Source organism: Leucopleurus acutus, assembly GCF_964270905.1.
Source record: "Leucopleurus acutus genome assembly, chromosome: 12".
NCBI lineage: Eukaryota > Metazoa > Chordata > Mammalia > Artiodactyla > Delphinidae > Leucopleurus > Leucopleurus acutus.
In genome coordinates, this window is record NC_139154.1 from 58,289,061 (window position 1) to 58,307,055 (window position 17,995).

Consider the following 17,995-nt stretch of genomic DNA (forward strand, 5'->3'; position numbering starts at 1 on the left):
TGCGCCACCAGGGAAGACCCCAAGGGGCAATTTAGAGGTAGTGGACCTATGAGACCACCCAGCCTCTGGTTTACTTTTGAGATGAAAAAACTAAAGTCTTGAGAGGTGAAGGGACTCACCTGAGGTCACATGGCCGACTGGGACCACCACCTTGATTCTGGGTATCCATGACATTTAGTAATGTAGTGCTTTGTAAAAATGGCATAAGGTTAGTGGAGAAGAGGGCAGAATTTTGTGATCTATTTATTCAGTGATAGGGAATGTTCAATATACGAATCTTGTATCAGGAGTCCACCACCAAAACACCAAACACTGCAATAAGGTCTGTTCTCCCTTCCTCCTTTTTTCCCTCTTTCCTTTCCTTCAAATCATAAATCATCACTGAGCACCTACTATTGATATATGTCAGACAATGGCATAGCCCTCTGTTTTGTGGGAGGTAATTAAAAATTTTTTTATTATAAAATACATGAAAAATTAAATAATACTAAAAGGTTTATTATGAAGACCAATAACAACCACTTTAAATTCTTTTGACAGTTTTTTCTGGTTCTTGCTTCCATGTTTTAAAAAGAGTTCATGCTTCTATTTTTCTATCAATACTTTATTGATGGTTAATTTACATGGAGTAAAATTCACAAAGCTTAAGCTCACTGTCCCCCTTGTGATCACTACCCAGGTCATGATATACAGACCTGTATAATAAATATATTAATATTTCTAGTAATAGAAATATTACCACCAGAATGTTCTCACATGCACCTTTCCAGGCAATATCCACCCACAGAACAACTACTCTGACTTCTGTCACCATAAATTAGTTGTGTCTGTTCTTGACTCCATATAAATGGAATATTACAATATATAGTCTTGTGTCTGGCCTCTTCCTCTCAACATAATGTGTTGTGTGTAATTCATTCAATAGTTTATTCCTTTTTATTAATCATATTGAATAAATTTACCATAATTTTTCCATTCTCCTGATACTGGACATATGGATTGTTTCCAGTTTAGGGCTATTATAAAGTAAGCTGCCATGAATATTCCTGTACAGGTGGACTATCTAGATTATAGAATAGGATTATGTTTAAGTTTAAAAGGAATTGTCAAGCAGTTTACCAAAATGGTTGGAACATTTTATACTCTTAGCAGCAATGAATGAAAGTTCCAGTTGCTTCACATCCTTCTCAATATTCAGTATGACCAGCCTTTAAATTTGAACCGTGCTTGTGGATGTGTCCTGGTATCATACTGTAGATTTTTTTGGCTGCACTGACTCTTAATTGCTGCACATGGGCTTTCTCTGGTTGCGGCGAGCGGGGGCTACTCTTCGTTGCGGTGCGCGGGCTTCTCATTGCGGTGGCTTCTCTTGTTGCCAAGCACGGGCTCTAGGTGCGCAGGCTTCAGTAGTTGAAGCATGTGGGCTCAGTAGTTGTGGCTCGTGGGCTCTAGAGCGCAGGCTTAGTAGTTGTGGCACATGAGCTTAGTTGCTCCGTGGCATGTGGGATCTTCCCAGACCAGGGCTCGAACCCATGTCCCCTGCATTAGCAGGTGGATTCTTAACCACTGAGCCACCAGGGAAGTCCCCATATTGTAATTTTAACTTGCACTTACCTGAGGACTAATGATGTTGAGCATCTTTTCATATGCTTATTGGCTATTTGTATAATTTCTTTTATGAAGTACTATTTAAGTCCTTTATCCAACTTTTAAACTGGGTTATCTTTTTATTCTCTATTAGTAGGATTTCTTAATATATTTTGAATATGAGTTCTCTGTCAGACAGACATGTTGAGACCATTCTCTGGCTTACCTTTTCCCTTTCTCAAGTCTTTCGATAACAGATGTTTTTAATTTTAATGACGTTCAATTTATCAATATTAAACTTTTAAAATAGCTTGTGACTTATGCGTCCTTCCAAGAAATTTTTTGCCTATTCTAAGGTTACAAAGATATTCTAGTATGTTTTCTTATAAACTCTTTATAGTTTTAGCTTTCACATTTAGGTCTGTGACTTATCTTGAATAAATCTTGACGTGTGGTGCAAGTGTAGGTTCATTTTTTTCCCATATGGCTATTCAGCTGCTTCAGCTCCATTTATTGAAAATACCTTCCTTTCCACATTGAACTGAATAGGGAAAGTCAAGTGATCATATACGGGTGGGTCTAGACTCTATATTCTTTTTATTCCGATTAGTAGAGAATTGACCTCTTGACAGTACTGATGTTCCAGTTGAGGAACGTGGTATATATCTCCTTTTATATAGGTATTCTTTAATTTTTCTTAGCAGTGTAACAGAAAATCTATCATTTACATTTTTTTACAAAAAAGTTTGCCCTAGAGACCTCTGTCATCCTACTCCACGCTGCCTCATTGCACTGCTGCGCTCCTGCGACTTCTCAGTCTTCCTGGGAATTTCCTTCAAATTTCTCCTATGTTAGATTCCTATTTGGGGTTTTGTGGAGTTTTTTGCATATCCTTCTTGGTTTCTTGGTTTACTCCTTGTTTTGATGGAACACAAAGTCTGGTAGCGTCCATGTAATTTGTTGATAGTTTATTTAGCTGAATATAAAATCATCTTCCTTTACCATTTTGAAGCAATTGTTCCATTGTCTTCTAACTTCTAATGTTGCTAATGAAAAGTCGAATACCATTCTAATCCCCAATCCTTTGCACATTACCTGATTTTTCTCTCTGGTAACTTTTAGGATTTTCTCTTTATCTTTGGTGTGCTAAAGTTTCACAGTGATGTGGTACACCTTACAATGATATGAGTCTTTTTCATTAATTATACTGAGTGCAATGGGCCCTTTCTTCTGGAAATACATGTCCTGGTATTTTTTTTTCTTTCTATTCTTAATTTGATAATATCTTCTCATTCATTTTCTTTCTTTCCTCTGAAACTTCTACTAATTTGATGTTGGATCTCCTAGATTGATTTTCTCTGTTACCATCTTTTTCAGTATGTCTCTTTCTTGGGGTGGGAGGAGAGCAGAGGTGGGTAGACAGATTTCCTTGAATTTATCTTCTACTCTTTTATCTGTTTTTAAAAATGCCAAAAAGTTTCTTCTTTTTTTGGATTGTTCTTTTCTAAAAAATAGGGTACTGTCATTATTAAATGGCTAGAACTTTTTTGGTAACTCTTTGAGGATATTAACCATAAGATTTTTTTTTAAAAGGTTTCTTTTGTTTCCTGCATTGTCTCTGTTTATTCATGGTTCCTCCTGGTTTTTTTTAAAGCACACATTTATTTATTTATTATTTATTCTTAGTTGCATTGGGTCTTCGTTGCTGCACATGGGCTTTCTCTGGTTGTGGTGAGCGGGGGCTACTCTTCTTTGCGGTGCGCAGGCTTCTCATTGCGGTGGCTTCTCTTGTTGTGGAGCACCAGCTCTAGGTGCGAGGGCTGCAGTAGTTGTGGCACGTGGGCTCAGTAGTTGTGGCTCAAGGGCTCTAGAGCGCAGGCTCAGTAGTTGCAGTGCACGGACTTAGTTGCTCCATGGCATGTGGGATCTTCCCGGACCAGGGATTGGACACGTGTTCGCTGCACTGGCAGGCAGATTCTTAACCACTGCACCACTAGGGAAGTCCCTTTAAAAATTTTTTTTGTTGTTATTTGGCTGTTCCAGCTCTTAGTTGCAGCACATGGGATCTTTATTGTGGCTGGCGAGATTTTTTAGTTGTGGCATGCATGATCTTTAGTTGCGGCATGTGGGCTCTTAGTTGTGGCATGCGGGAACTAGTTCCTGACCAGGGATCGAACCCGGGCCCCAGGAATTGGGAGCACAGAGTCCTAACTGTTGGACCACCAGGGAAGTCCCCCTCCTCCTTTTAAAAATGTGTATATACTTTTTCCTTCTCTTTCTTTTATGATGTAAGATTGATTAAATGTCTGAGGATTCTTAGCTAATTATTTATATCCAAGAAAAAGGCCTAAATTAAAAAAACCTGAAAATTCTGTGTTGGTTAAGCTTATCAATAAGTGGGCTTCATTATCTGCTAAACAGGTGGCAAATTACCTTTTTGATAGGTGACCTCTTTATGTCAGTGTTTGTAGATCTTTTTCACTTGGGCAGTTCAGCTTCTCGAGTGGAAGGTTCTCCCCTCTCCTTCCTGGACAGTGTAAGTCTGGCTGCTGGCATTCTGGGACCTGCAGCGCAAGAGGCTGAGAGGAGTCTGACTGTTCCCTATGCAAGCCTTCTCTGAGTCCCTTTGTTTTCATTTAAGCATCTCAACTCTGCCCTCTACTATGTCTAATGTTAGCTCAGATACCAGAGACTCAGGCTTCTCTAGTTTAATTGTTCTCATTTCCCATCGGGTGGAAATGAGGAAGCCATCTGGCATGGGGATGGGGAGCTGGAGGATCAATTGCACTTTATGTGGACTATTTCTCCTGTTTACAGCATTGCCCCTTATTTGTACGTTCTGTGGTGCCTTGGTGCCTCCAATCCTTGAGCCTTTCTGCTTCTCAGCCGATTTCCCGTCCTCAGATGAAAACACCAAAGTAAAGGCTTTTGTGCCCTTTACTCTGCTGAATTAATAAACATGCATCCATTGTTTTAGATCTTCCAAAAACCTGTTGGTTTCTCTTTATACTGCTTTCAATATCTCTCGATTGCTTTCTAACATTTAATGATGTTTCAGGGAAGAGTGGTTAACTAAAATTCCCTCCTTGGTTTGTTTTTAAAGCTAAAAGACAGACTGTGGCTTTGGAATTGCTTGAATCAGAAAGAAAATATGTCATTAACATCTCTCTGATCCTGAAGATCAAGGCAACGTTCCAGGGGTCAGATGGAAAGAGGAATTCCAAAGAGAGAAGGTATCCATGTATTCATTGCCTTTGCTTTTCAGATTAAAATTTAAGGTAAGTTGTTTATTGTTTCCACTTTGGGAATTCTGGGACCTGTAAAGAGTTCCAGAAATAGTCTTTGAAAAGAGAGTTATCAGTGACAGCAGGTAACCCTTGGCAAGTCTCAAATTTAGATTCTGAGCAGATACAAAAATGAGTGTAGTCTCTGGGGCTTTCGGTGTCCCTGGCCTGTCTGTTAAGAACCTAAAAGAGGAATAAATGCTACAGTGAGGGAGGCATTCCTGTCTGTTGCCATCTGCATGTTCCACTGGGATCCTGGAAGACCCCCTGGAATCACTTCTCATGAAAGTACAGGGAATGGATGCAATGGAGGTCTGAAGTGGCCATTAGATAAATGATACAGGGCTGATATAGCTATGAACTTGGACCTTTTTCATTATTTGTTCACGTGATCCTGGATGATGTGTGAGTCGTGTGTGTGTGCACCTGTGTTGTGGCGCAGTGCTTCCAGAGGGCCTGTGATGGGTTACAACAGCTTGCTAGCCCCAAGGGTACAACACTCCTCCATCTATATCTGTTTCCAAACTTCAGATTTGCTCTGCTTGCCTCTCTGTTGAGAGAAAGCAGGAAAGAGAAACTATGATTCGGTGGGAAAAGACTAATGTAATAAAGATGTAATAACCCAGATCAACTGAGGAAAAGGCCAATCCAAATAAATGAAAAGTCTGGGTGACAGACTACTGGAGACAAATACAGCATCGTGACTTTAAGCATTCTGTCGGGTAATATACACTGCTGGCTCATAAACCGTGGGATGCCCTAACTATGTTTTCCTGATTCTTATCACCCTCCCACCCCCAATCTTACTTGGCTTTGCAGCTGCCAGCAGTACACCCAGTCACCAAAACGCAATGCTCCCCCTATCTGGGTGATTGAGGTAAGAAAATATTCCCTGACAAATCCACCAGTGGCTTAACAACTTTCAAGAATTGTTTCACTGGGACTTCCCTGGCGGTCCAGTGGTTAAGACTCCGTGCTTCCAATGCAGGAGGCGCGGATTCCATCCCTAGTTGGGGAACTAAGGTCCCACATGCCGCACGGTGTGGCCAAAATATAAAAAATAAATAAATAAAAAGGCATAAATTTCTTAAAAAAAAAGGAATATTCATTGTTAAAAAAAAAGAATTATGAAGTAAACAGAACAGAAAGCAGCAAGGAGCAGAAAGGGTCATGTGACACTTAAAGCTGTGAACGAGAGAGGCTCTGGATTGGGTTCTACTTTCTCTCAGCAGCCACCTAGATTCTTGCTGGTCCTTCCTTTCCCTTCTGGCCACTTGATTCCCCCTCCTTCACCCCAATCGAGCTTGTCCTACCCTCCCGGATTGCCCCTTCAGCCCTCCGAGAAGCCTCTCCGGCCTCTAGCTCCCTTGCTGTTGCCAAAGACTTGCTCAGTTTACATTAAAACCAATTTGAAACCCAGTGTACCTTTTGGCGGGCTTTGCCTCCACACCTAAGATCCTAAGCCAGCAGCATCTCTTTCCAGGCTCTGGAAATGTGGGGCTGGAGCAAGGAGAGAGTAAGGGAGGACTGTTTGCTCTGGAATACAGTAACCAGGCCCCACGCTTGGCACTTCATGTACATTAACTTCATGACATCGTCACGAGAACCCTGTGAATCCTACCTTATAGATGAAGAAACTCAGGTCTAGAGAGGTTTAAAGCCACCAATAGGTGCCAGAACTGAAGCCCAGGCCTGTCTGACCCTGTGTCTTCTGCCCTTTCGACATCACACTGCTTCCCTAAGGACCATGTGATGGCAAAGATACCACCTTGACTAACAGCAATATGCCAAGTGCCTCAGCCAGAAGCCGACTCTGTCTCCTCCTATTTCACAACTTACGCTTCTCTCTTAACCGCCCATAAGTTCTTACTTCAGATCTCAGCTGACTTGTCAGGTAGGGATATATTCTTAGCTCACGGAAGCTCTTTTCTACTTGCCCTCACTTCTACTTTTCATGACCCATTACTGAGGAAGAAGTGGGCCTTTCCCCAAAATCCTGAGATTAAAAAAAATTAAAAGTATCATGCCATCCTCAATGAAAGTAAGACAATGGCTATTTCTCGTACCCATGATAATGCTATTCATGTTAGTTATCTGCTAAGCAACCTCTTTTTTGTTTTCATAGCCCAAGAAGAGAAAAGCTTCAACTTAGTATTCTTAGTGCTAATCTCTGGTTCTGAGGTTTGCAATGTTGCCCTTCCCCTACCTGGGGTTAGATCTTCAACCTCCTCCTTTACTCGCTATGTTTCTTTTTTTTAGCTTTCTGAAGCCTCCAGCTGTACTTTATTTAAATAGACCAGATGAATGAAATACAAAACAGAATGAGATTATTCCTCTTCCCTACTGGCATTGTTCCTCCCAGGCAAAGATGAAAATTAATTTATTAACATTTACTATTTTTCCCATCACAAACTGCAAGCCTTCTGCATCTTCTACCCTCACTGAAAAGTCACCTGGGGGTGAAAACAACACCCACTACAACTACTTGCCTGACACTCAAACCTGAGGTTGCCACGTCTTCTCAAGCCTATAAAATAAAACTTCAGGTTTTCTGCAGAAAAACGTGAAGCACTCAGGAGTCTCCTCAGGCTGTTTCAAGCCAGCCCTGCCCCTGGCTAAAAGGGCCTGACGCTACAGGGGCAAAGGCTGCCCGCTGAAGCCTGAGGGGGACGTGCAGGCTGTTGTCCATTTGTAGGAGGATCACAGAAGTTGGAGTTCTTGGCTTTTTCCGGTATGATTCACGCACACAGAGCCACAACCTCAGGCTCAAACAGTCCTGTCTGAACCCTTATCAGGAGGGACAAAGCCAGCTCCACAGGATTGCCAGTTAGCCTTAGAAGCTAAACTCCAGGGCCACATCTCCCAAGAGCTCAGCGAGCTGTGTGCTTCAGATCACCACCAGGTGGCACATATTTTAATTATCGATGCCTCACCTTGCAGCTGAAGCTCAGGAGCTGTTTTGACTTAAGAGCTAAGTTATTAATTTGAAACTATAACTGGATTTTCACGGATTGCTTTTAGTTTATTTTTCTCGTTGCTTGAGTACTGTATTGCGGGAGACGAAATTACTTTGAAGGCTTTAGAAAGAATAAACTACTCATGTTGCCATAATCTCACCCCTGGTAAGGAATAGAAAATAAGTTGAGCACGTAATACTTTTGTCTTAATGAAAAACTTGCTTCTGGGAGCCAGGTCTGGCTCCAGGCAAAATAGTGAAATAGATTAAGTGTGTCTGTGCTTCCTGCTTCTTTCTCCCTCTGCTCTCCAATTCCTGGCTTACCTCGGCCACACTCTTCCCTGATTTCAAATATTAACCTTATTATATTAAAAAAATTTTTTTAAAGCCTGTTTTCAATATCTGGTAGAGAACCCACTGTAAACCATTGCTCTTCATGTAACTTACATGCTTCCATGATGCTTGATGGGAGCCTTAGCCTTTTCTGACCCTCATCCTGAAACCTTACTCTGTTAGCCCAGTGGACAGTCCAGGAGACATCTGGACTCCAACCAAGTTACCAGCTGTCAACTCTGCAAGTACACTGGTCACAGTGTAGCAGAAGGCAGCTTTCTAGAAAGGAAAGAAAAAGAAAGGACAGGACAGGACAGGAAAGGAAGGAAGGAGAGAAAAAGAAAAGAGATAACCCAAGACGTATTATATAACCTACAGTGACAACCCATCACAAAGTCATATCTCACCATGGTGCCCTAACATCTCTCAGTGTCACACCAGGAATATTACCCAAAGTCACTGTCAGCCTCTGGGTGGGGAGAAATCTTTCACATCGAGATCTTTTGCTGGTGCAGTGTTTCACTCTTTCAGTTTGATCAGTTGTGCTTTCCTCCAGATTTACGGTCTTCTCCCAGTCAAGACTGTCTCCCAGCCACTCCTCCAAATTCCCTTTGGTCTAGACAGGGATTACTTAGATCTTCTGAGCCCACTGCACCAGCCTAGCACAGGCCTCTCCTCCCACGCTTATGGATCAGCTGGCTCTGCATGTGTGGAGGCACAGAGGGTGGTGAGATGGGGGTGGAAGGAATCCTTGTATCTTTTCACAGGAGGCTGGGTATCCCATTCCGGCATTTGTGTGTCTTCTCTGAGCGACGATCACGGGGGGTGGGGGGGGTGGGGGGGGGGGTGAGTCTTCTTTGCCTGGAGATGGGTTGAAAACACCTCCTTTCAAACTGGCGTCCTTCCTTCTGTTCTCAGCAAAGGTCTGCTTGTTTGCTGTTGGCAAAGCACCCCAACTGTCCACTACTTTACTCTCAGTAGACTCTGGGGAAATATCCAAATAAGTTTGGTTCTCAGCAACAAGCAGGCCATCACTTTCTTCTTTGTTAAACTTGTGGTCTTGGCCGCTCTCCCCTTTTGAGACGGACTGCATTCTGCCTATGGAATGTGTATCTCTGCTTTCACTTTACTACGGCTAGCCCTTGAATTCTTTGCTGCGCGAAGCCAAGGACGCTTACTTGGCAGCCTGTCCCAGGGACCCGCTCGAGACCTGAGACATGACCATTCTCTTGCACCCCAATTTTCCTGCAACCTCTTTACAAAGGATATTAATAAATCTACTTCTTACCTAAAAGAAAAACCAAACAAAAAGCCAAACAAACAAACAACAAACAAACCCTCCCCAAAACCCTGTGGTCTTAAAAGCACAGGGTAACCTATTTTCAATCTCCCTAAGCTACCAAGCTGGAGCTGAAATCCTTGCTGTAGCCCAGTAAGACTTCACTCTTTCTGTTTCTTCCTTCCTCGCTCCTACAGGCCTCTGCTCCCTCCCTTCTCCATCCAATTCCCCCTTCTTCTTCCTCCTATGATTCTCTTTGTCTTTCCTCTCCCCCCATCCTCCTCTAACTTCTCTCTTCTTTCCTTCATTTCCTCTGAAAAAAATGAGGCACGCTGAGATGGCTGGGGGGATGTGAGAGCAGGAAGGGGGCTCAGCAAAACTCCTGGGAGTAGCAGGCCAGGCCTAGTTTGTAGCCTCCCCCGGCAAGACTCCATCCTTGCCCAGATTCTTCTTAGAAACTGAAGGAAAGGGGAAAAGGAACACTTTTATGTCCTCATCCCCTGAGCTTTCAGTTGCCAGCTTTAAACAAAATTCCTCCTTACCTAAGTACAGTCTCCTACCCAGTAGCTAAGAATGACCCAGTGCCACCTTAGTGTCCTCATCTGCAGCATTAATTAGAATAGACAATTTGCACATCAAGCGGGAACAACTTTAAAACGTTGAAAAAGATTTCCCTTAAAATTTCCACTGTCACATAAATAAGAGTGTACCAGTTAAGCTTTAAAAAGGCCATTCGAGTGATGTGCCCTTTACTAGTTCAATACATTCGTATAGGAGCCATCAGTAAAGGGGTCTTCCTATAGTCTGAGGATATCTGCTGTGAGGCTGACGATGACAGACTTTTTTTTGAATACTAAAGGCAGACCTGTGACTCAACATATTTTGAATGGCTGGGAAAATGGGACCTGCTCCATGTATTCTTGTAGAGCCTTTTCTTCTCTACACCTGGTTTGTGTGTCTATTCTGTTCCAAGCCTCTTCCCTGGCTCTTTACGGTACCTTGTCCAGCAGCACCTGGATTTGCTTCATGCTCTGCAGGAAAGGGTCTTGAAGTGGCCACGCCAAGGGGTCCTTGGAGATTTATTCCTTAAGTTAACAAATGATGAGGTAAGTTTTTTTCTTAATCCTTTATAAACTTGAATTATATGTGTCTGTGTCTCCCTTGTCTGTTTCTCTTAATAGAGAACCTAGAACCAGTGAATTTCAGAGTTAGAGGAACTCCTGAGATCTAGTCTAACCTCCTCATTCTACAGATAATGAAATAAAGTTCAAAGAAATTAAAAGCCTTGGCTGAAATCACCCAGCTATCTAGATATTTGTAGATCTGTGGCTAGAACCCAAGTCTTTTAACTTCCAGATCATCACTTTCCACTGTACTATAACTGCCCCCATTGAATATGCACGTGTATGTATGTGTGTGTATTTGTGTATAAGTATATATACACGCATATATATATCCATACATACATATAACGTAAATATATGAGAGTCTGTATATATGTATATACTTTCATACACAATTTCATTTCCTAGAGATTTTTTAAAATGTGATGGGCAGCTATTTGTCTGGAATGTTTTTTGTTTTCACTTCCCTGGAGAAAGGATGCTAAGGTTTGAAATCTCTATAATGTTCTTCAAAGAAAGTATGATTTAGGCCACAAGTTGCAAACTCAAATGCCTATAGGGCCAGACAATGACATTAGTGAGGAGAAGTGAGCTGAATGTAAAACAATGTGGACTGCGGGGAAGTGAGCTTAAGTGGAGCACATATGCTTTCAACAAAGAATAGCTACTCAGCTTTATCCAGTTGTTATGCAGGAAAAAAGGACTAGAGTTACCAGAACTTCTGATATTTTAAGAGAAGCTGGAAATCCAGAATTTTGTACGAAATTTTCTTATTTTAAAAATATTGTGTGGGCTAATTAAAACTGGTCTGCAAGCCAGATTTTGCCTGCGGTTAACCTCTGCATATCGATGATTAATAATACAAAATTTACAAATTATTTACTCGTATAGAGTGGATGTAATACTATCCCTCTAATATCACTTTTACTCATTTGTATTCAGTATGCTTTCTTGAGCTGAAAATTGTTATATCTATGGGAGTATAACTTTGAAAGGTGAGAACTGTTTTCCTGAGGGGATATTCCATAGGTGAATATGCAATTAGTGGGAAAAGTCGAGAATCCCTGGTCTAGAAACTATGAGGTGAGTTTGACAAAGTTCCTCATTTAGATGTAGATGATTGAAGCATTTCATCATTAATGAAAGTAATTAAAAAACAAAATATGCATTTTTATCACTGAACAGCTTTTAAAAATATTTTTCAACTTACATGGCCCCTTCCCTCTGGTTTGGTTTATCATTTCACTTTCTCTCGTTAAAGCAGGGATACTGAGTTTTGTTTTCCAAATCCACAGGAATATTTTCCTTAAAACCAAAAAGATTTTTAAGGTGAATTAAAAAAAAATTTACTACACACATTAAATGAATGATTAAAATCATCTCTGCAAAGTACTCCATTTAATATGCATGACTCTGTAAACATATTAGTTGTTATCATTCCTGTCTCCAGGTTCTTACCATGCCTTTTTCTGCTTGTTTTCAAGAATAATTTTTTGGATTATTATGTTGCTTACCTGAGGGACCTGCCAGAATGCATCTCTTTGGTTCACGTGGTTGTTCTGAAGGAGGTATGTGTGCACTGTCCTTTGGTTACACTGTCCTTTGGTGTAACTATATGATGTTGCTCATCTGCCCAGAAACTACAGCACATGCACTCTGAGCTTGTTCTCCAGGCTGGGGAATGGCTTGAACAGAGCCACTGACATTCCTCCCTGGGGTTAAAGGAGCCCACTCAAGGATCAGTGCCATTGCTTTGGTCTTTGCTGTTCCTTGCTGACCCTCTGTTCCATTCCATTGGAAATACAGACAAAGTAAACAGCTATTCTAAGCAGAGATCTTCAGACTGCAGCTTTGCTGCCTTGAGGGGTTTTGGGTTTTACAGGCTCAGACAATATGAACTGAATATTAAATTCATGTTATCCTGTATCTGTCAGTTTATAAGATTATAAAATGGCTTTAGTCATGTTGCTTTAAGTATCGCTTCTGCAATGATATATTAGGTGCTCAATAAGCACATATAAATATAAGACAATTCTAGTTATTTTAGGTCAATAGAAAAGAACCATATCAGGAGCTCTAAAGCTAAGAGTTAATCAAGTTTCACAAGAGGTGAGAGGCTCCATTAACTTTCTACTTCAACGCCCTACTGCTCCCAACCCAGTACAATACCAACCACGTGTTAGCACTCAGCAAATATTTGAGTAAGGGAAAGGAGGGGAAGGGACATGGAAAAAGTCCAGCATGTTTCCTGCTGCCAGGCCAGCCGACCAGTTTCTAATCATACTCCCTTCCCCATTCTCATGAGGCTCCAATCCACCCTTAGTGCCTATTCGTAAACCACTGTAAAGATTACTGGCTGAAAAACCTTAATGAATTTAGTCAACTCATATATAATTTACTGAATGCCCACTGTGCTAAGATGGTGTTGGAGGGTGGGGAAGAGGAGGGAGTCGTTGGGAAACCTGGGTGGATTCTAAAGAAGTGTATGACATGCTCCCTGCTAGAGAAGAGTTGTCTCCTTGAGCATGTCCCCCAACAGATCAATGCTGCCCGACACTCTAGATGAAGAAAATTCTCTTCAGAGAAGAGAGTAAACCCTTCTTACTCTGGGGGAACTGACTCTGGGGTTTGACAGCCAGAGCTGGGGGGACGCTGAAGACTGACTCCAACTTTCTTTCATTCAGGGTGATGAAGAGATTAAGTCTGACATCTATACACTGTTTTTTCACATAGTTCAGCGCATCCCTGAATATCTGATACATCTGCAGGTAGGTATGGCTGGCCAAGCCACTAAACTGATTTTCATGCTAAACAGGTGTTTTTGGCTTCCAATGAAAGACACTGTGAAGGGTCAAGGAATCATTAATATTTCTAAGAAGTGTTTAAATGATTTAGATTGTTATGCTCACCCCATCTCCACCTTGTGGTATGAGCTAAAATCTCATTCTCTAAAAATATTTGGCTTGTGACGCCAAAAATGAAGTTCTACCTTCATTGACCAGCAATTCACACCTATGCTGATCCAGGATCTCTCTATGGCAGCTCCTGCCAGACCCTGGATACCTATTCAGTCCCTTCCACCTTGGTTCTACAGCCATCTAAATGCACCCCTGACTACTACTTTCTTTTGGCTTGCGTCCAAGAGTCTACAATACATTGTGCTTATGTCTTGTGTCACAGGAGAAGCATGGAGAAGCTGATGAGCTGACTTCTTCACACCATTTTCCCGCAGGGTTTGTAGCATCTTGGAGGCAGTAGAATTGAGAAAGAGACTCATCAACACCCCTACCAGCCCCTCTTCTTCCCACCACCCACCTGTTCTGGTTTAATTGCTGACTGATCTTCTAAAGTAATTCAGTGAAAGCATCTCAGAAATGCTTGGGATTTGTCTCAGGTAGAAGTAGCCCAGTATTAATATTAAAAAGACTTTCAATTGTATGTGGCTTTAGATCTTAAAATTATTCTCTCACAGTAATTATCTAATTTAATCTTTTCAACAATCCCATGAACTAGGTATCATTATTAACATTTTTTTAGATAAGGAAATGGAGACCCAAAGAAGTAACTTGCCCAAGTTAAGACACCTGGTCAGTGAAAAAATATAGGCCTGAAACCCAGGTCTTGCAAGCAGGTTGTAAGTAAGTAAATAAGAGCCCAGATTCTGCTGTCTGACTTGAGTTCAAATCCTGACTCTGCTACACATTAGATGTGTGACCCAGTGAAGATTACTCAACTTCACTGTGCCTTTATTTCCTTATTTGTTAATTGGAGTAACAATGGCATATATCTAACTGGGTTATGGTAAAAATTAAATGAGAAAATAATGTAAAGGACTTAGTGCTTGGCAATAGGAAGCGCTCAATAACTGTTAGCTTTCCCAAATCCAACCAGCATGCACATTCCACTATAGCACAGCAGGCAATGTAACAGGAGGGGCCACTAGGCCAGGCTTGATCATAAACATCCTCTCACTTCCAGCCTTGATGCCTGACCTTCTCACCATTGGTCTGACTCCTTTGGGTTATAAGGCATTGCCTATAGACAGTAATTGTTAGAATGGCTCCATTACGTCAGAGATCTAATTAGTAGATCCTTCTAATTTTTCAGATGGAATTATGTTCAAATTCAACTCGAACAGGAGCAATAGTGACTATTATTTTCCCTTGGTGTGATGGACAAAGAGAACAGCAAGTTTGACTTTTCAGTTTGTAATTAAATTGGCCATTTGCATCATTTTGATTAAATGGCTACCCAACTCTCACAACAGATCAAGGCAAGGTACAGAAGAGACGAAACAACTTTTCATTCTAACTATGCAATGCTGCTTCCTTTTTTCCTCCATCCAGAACGTCCTGAAGTTCACAGAGCAGGAACACCCTGACTATTACCTACTTCTTGTGTGTGTTCAACGCCTGCGAGTATTTATCTCACACTACACCCTGCTGTTTCAGTGCAATGAGGATTTGCTTATTCAGAAACGGAAAAAACTGAAGAAGTAAGGTTCTGATGGTGCAGTCTAGAGGGCTGATCAAAGGTTTCTGAGAACAGGGATACAGACGGTCAATGTGAGTGTCTGTCACAAGTAACCACACTGAATGTAAAGCGGCTGAAATGCAGTGATGGAGGCGGAAGAGAAGAGAGAGCAGGGGAGGGAAGAGAGGTGACCAGGTTGGCTACAGGAGGGAGGTACTTACTACCTGGTGGAAATTAATTTAGAAAAATAAGCACTTTTACTCTAATGCTTATGCAGACCTTCTATTATCTCATGTTGCTAACCACCTCAAAAATAGCTGTTTCACTAAACTTGCCAGGTTTAAAGTTGCAGTTTAAAGGCCAGAATGTGATTTCTTTCATTAATTCAAGAAATATTTACTGAGCACTTATTGAATATCAGGCACTGTTCAGCAAACTGAATATACTGCAAAGAACAAAACAGACAAAAATCTTTGCCACGTGGAGCTTACTTTCTAGACCTGGGTAGCCAGTTAATAAATAAGTTAGATGGTTTAAGTGCTGTGGATAAAAATAAAACAAATAAGGGAGGGGGTGGTGGTTGAAAGGATTTCACACTAAGAGGAAACAGGAAGGACCGATTAAGGAAAATCTGGGCTTATGAGGGAACAGAAGCAACTCATAACAAAGCTTCCTAGTAACCTGGAATTCCTTTAACCTCATCCCAATCCAATGAGGAAAACAGAGTCATTTCTGTGCGTGCTTTACACCAGTGAAACATGCTATGTCCCAAACCAGGGCTTCTCTAACGGATGACTTCTCCTTATACTCCCCTCACCCCCAAACTCAATTCAGCCAATTAATCAGCATCCCTACTCCTACCCAGCATCCAGCTTGCGCTCTATTATGTAAGCAACCTGGTTTGTAGAGAGCCCTGGAGAGACCGAGAACTTCACAGCTGAGCTTCATCTGAGAAATAGTCTGCCTTTCTTGGTATAATGTGTGTATTCAGAGCTGATTTCCCATTGTAGACCCTGAGAATAATTACCTCCATTCCATTAGGTCATCCATGGCAAAGCTGTACAAAGGGCTGGCTTCCCAGTGTGCAAATGCCGGGCAAGATGCTTCTCCCACTGCAGGCCCCGAGGCTGTCCGTGACAGTGGGATCCACTCCGAAGAGATGCTGCAACCCTACTCTCCTGCTCCCAGTTCTGGCCCTGCTGTCACGTAAGCACCTGTTACTGTGGAAAGGTTAATGACAATGCCCTCGCCTCCCAGGGGGCCTGTGTGGGGGTAGCAGGCCAGCCTGTATTAGGAGTATGACCTACAGGACTCCTTCCTCCCTCTTGCCCCATCAGGTCCATATGTGGCAGGCAAGCAGCTGACCCAAAGTTTGGATCCCAGAGGACGGTACTTATGTTAAAGAGCAGGCCTAGAGGCTGGAGGTTACTCCCAACACTTTTATCACACATAACCACCCTCCACCTACAGCATGAGTCTCTCTGGGTTTGGACAATGACAGAGTGGAAGGGAGTGCTGTAAGATGACAGGAAGGCATTTTACAACCCCACAGAAAGGTGGGAATCCACTTACTGTCTACAAAAGATGTAGTGGAGAAAAAGGTTTCCCAGTCAGGGGTCAGAGGAAGTCTGGGCTCTGAGGATGAGAAATAGGTCAGAGATGATACAGAAAGAAGGTTGTTTAGCCCTTCCCAATTCTCCTTGAAGCTTCTTCAGAAAGGGACTTCATGACCTCTGTTCTTATGACAGCTTCTCTGAAAGCTGTTCTGGGCAGTGGATGGATTTGACAGTCTCTTAAAGTCACTGCACACAACCCTCTCGCACACTAAGCTGGATTATCATTCAGCCAACTTCTTGATGATCTTTAGGGTAAGAATTAGGCTATTTACATATCTGGAACTCATTTTACCTCTGAAGGATGTCAACTTGGCCACCTTTGAAACTGGGACTTCTGGAAGAATAAGGGAAACCAAAACTCAAAATCCAAACCCCCAATTTACCAAATATAGACAATTCTCATAAAACTAATTCCTTAGACTATAATTTCTACTTTGGGTTTTATTATCTTAAGGAAAATTTAGAAATCATGCAAGAAGCTACTTTTCTAAAACTACAATGAAGTGAGAGGTAGGCAGTTGAGATTACTTCAATGTTTAATCCCTACAGTTTTTAGAATGCTAATTACAGTCACTGGAAGGAGCAACTGATCAAACACAAAATAAATCCTGTTTGCTTTCTGCCCTTATCTCTTAAAATTGAGAACATTTGTCAGTGAGAGATGGAAGTGCAAATGTGGAGGCAGAAGGGAGAAATTTTATCATCATTCTGAAAACCTATGAGACATTCACTTTTCTATAAATAGAGCCCAGGATGATTTTCTTACTATAGAGAAAATCCTGGAAGTCCTATAAGGAGAGAACTTCTTACAGAAAAAAATACCTTTCCTGAGTGGGGAGTGGGAGACAGGAAGTGGAATTTTAGTTTGTGGATCACTTCAGCTCTTAGAACAGTGACAGAACTCTCTACTTTGAAGTGAGACAAATACAGCCAAAAAAAGAAATCCCTAGAGATTATATCCAGACTGAAGAAGATGGCTGCCGTTGCACTCTGTGCTAGAAACATAACCAGAAAAAAACCCAACAAGAGTCTTCCAAGTTAAAAGAGAATTCAAGTCAATATTTCATTTTACTGTTTTTTTCACCTCTGTCAATGTGAGACCTAATTTTCATCTTAAGACCACCAGAGAAAGATACTCAGTGTTAGCATTTACAACTGCATTCTTTATGCATTTCTGTGGTAGAACTAAGTATGAATAAATAAACTAGCACAACCAGCTTGGGTCAGTGTGTAGTAGTCCACTCACATCTGTCTGGCAATTCCAGCAGAACTGGCAAACCACATCCAATCTGATGGGTATTCTATCCAAGCATCCAATGTTATTCTTTATCCATGATTAACCA

At 41.6% G+C, this 17,995-nt stretch overlaps 1 protein-coding gene and 1 long non-coding RNA gene across 5 annotated transcripts in view; one reads left to right on the forward strand and one right to left on the reverse strand.

Annotated features, from left to right (window-relative positions):
- The window catches only part of LOC309969862, a 50,115-nt gene extending 41,136 nt beyond the window's left edge, over nt 1-8,979 (reverse strand). For all 3 annotated transcript variants that reach the window (XR_014326649.1, XR_014326650.1, XR_014326651.1), the window contains exon 1: nt 8,621-8,979. This is a non-coding gene — a long non-coding RNA (uncharacterized lncRNA). The remainder of the gene's footprint in view (nt 1-8,620) is intronic.
- Nucleotides 1-17,995, forward strand: part of ARHGEF33 (Rho guanine nucleotide exchange factor 33) — a gene marked incomplete at its 3' end in the record, with an annotated part of 48,073 nt that overhangs the window by 17,109 nt on the left and 12,969 nt on the right. For both annotated transcript variants that reach the window (XM_082851873.1, XM_082851874.1), the window contains exons 8-13: nt 4,691-4,820; nt 10,413-10,545; nt 12,048-12,131; nt 13,248-13,331; nt 14,910-15,058; nt 16,078-16,242. In XM_082851873.1, the coding sequence (XP_082707999.1) occupies nt 4,691-4,820; nt 10,413-10,545; nt 12,048-12,131; nt 13,248-13,331; nt 14,910-15,058; nt 16,078-16,242 (745 nt within the window). The remainder of the gene's footprint in view (nt 1-4,690; nt 4,821-10,412; nt 10,546-12,047; nt 12,132-13,247; nt 13,332-14,909; nt 15,059-16,077; nt 16,243-17,995) is intronic.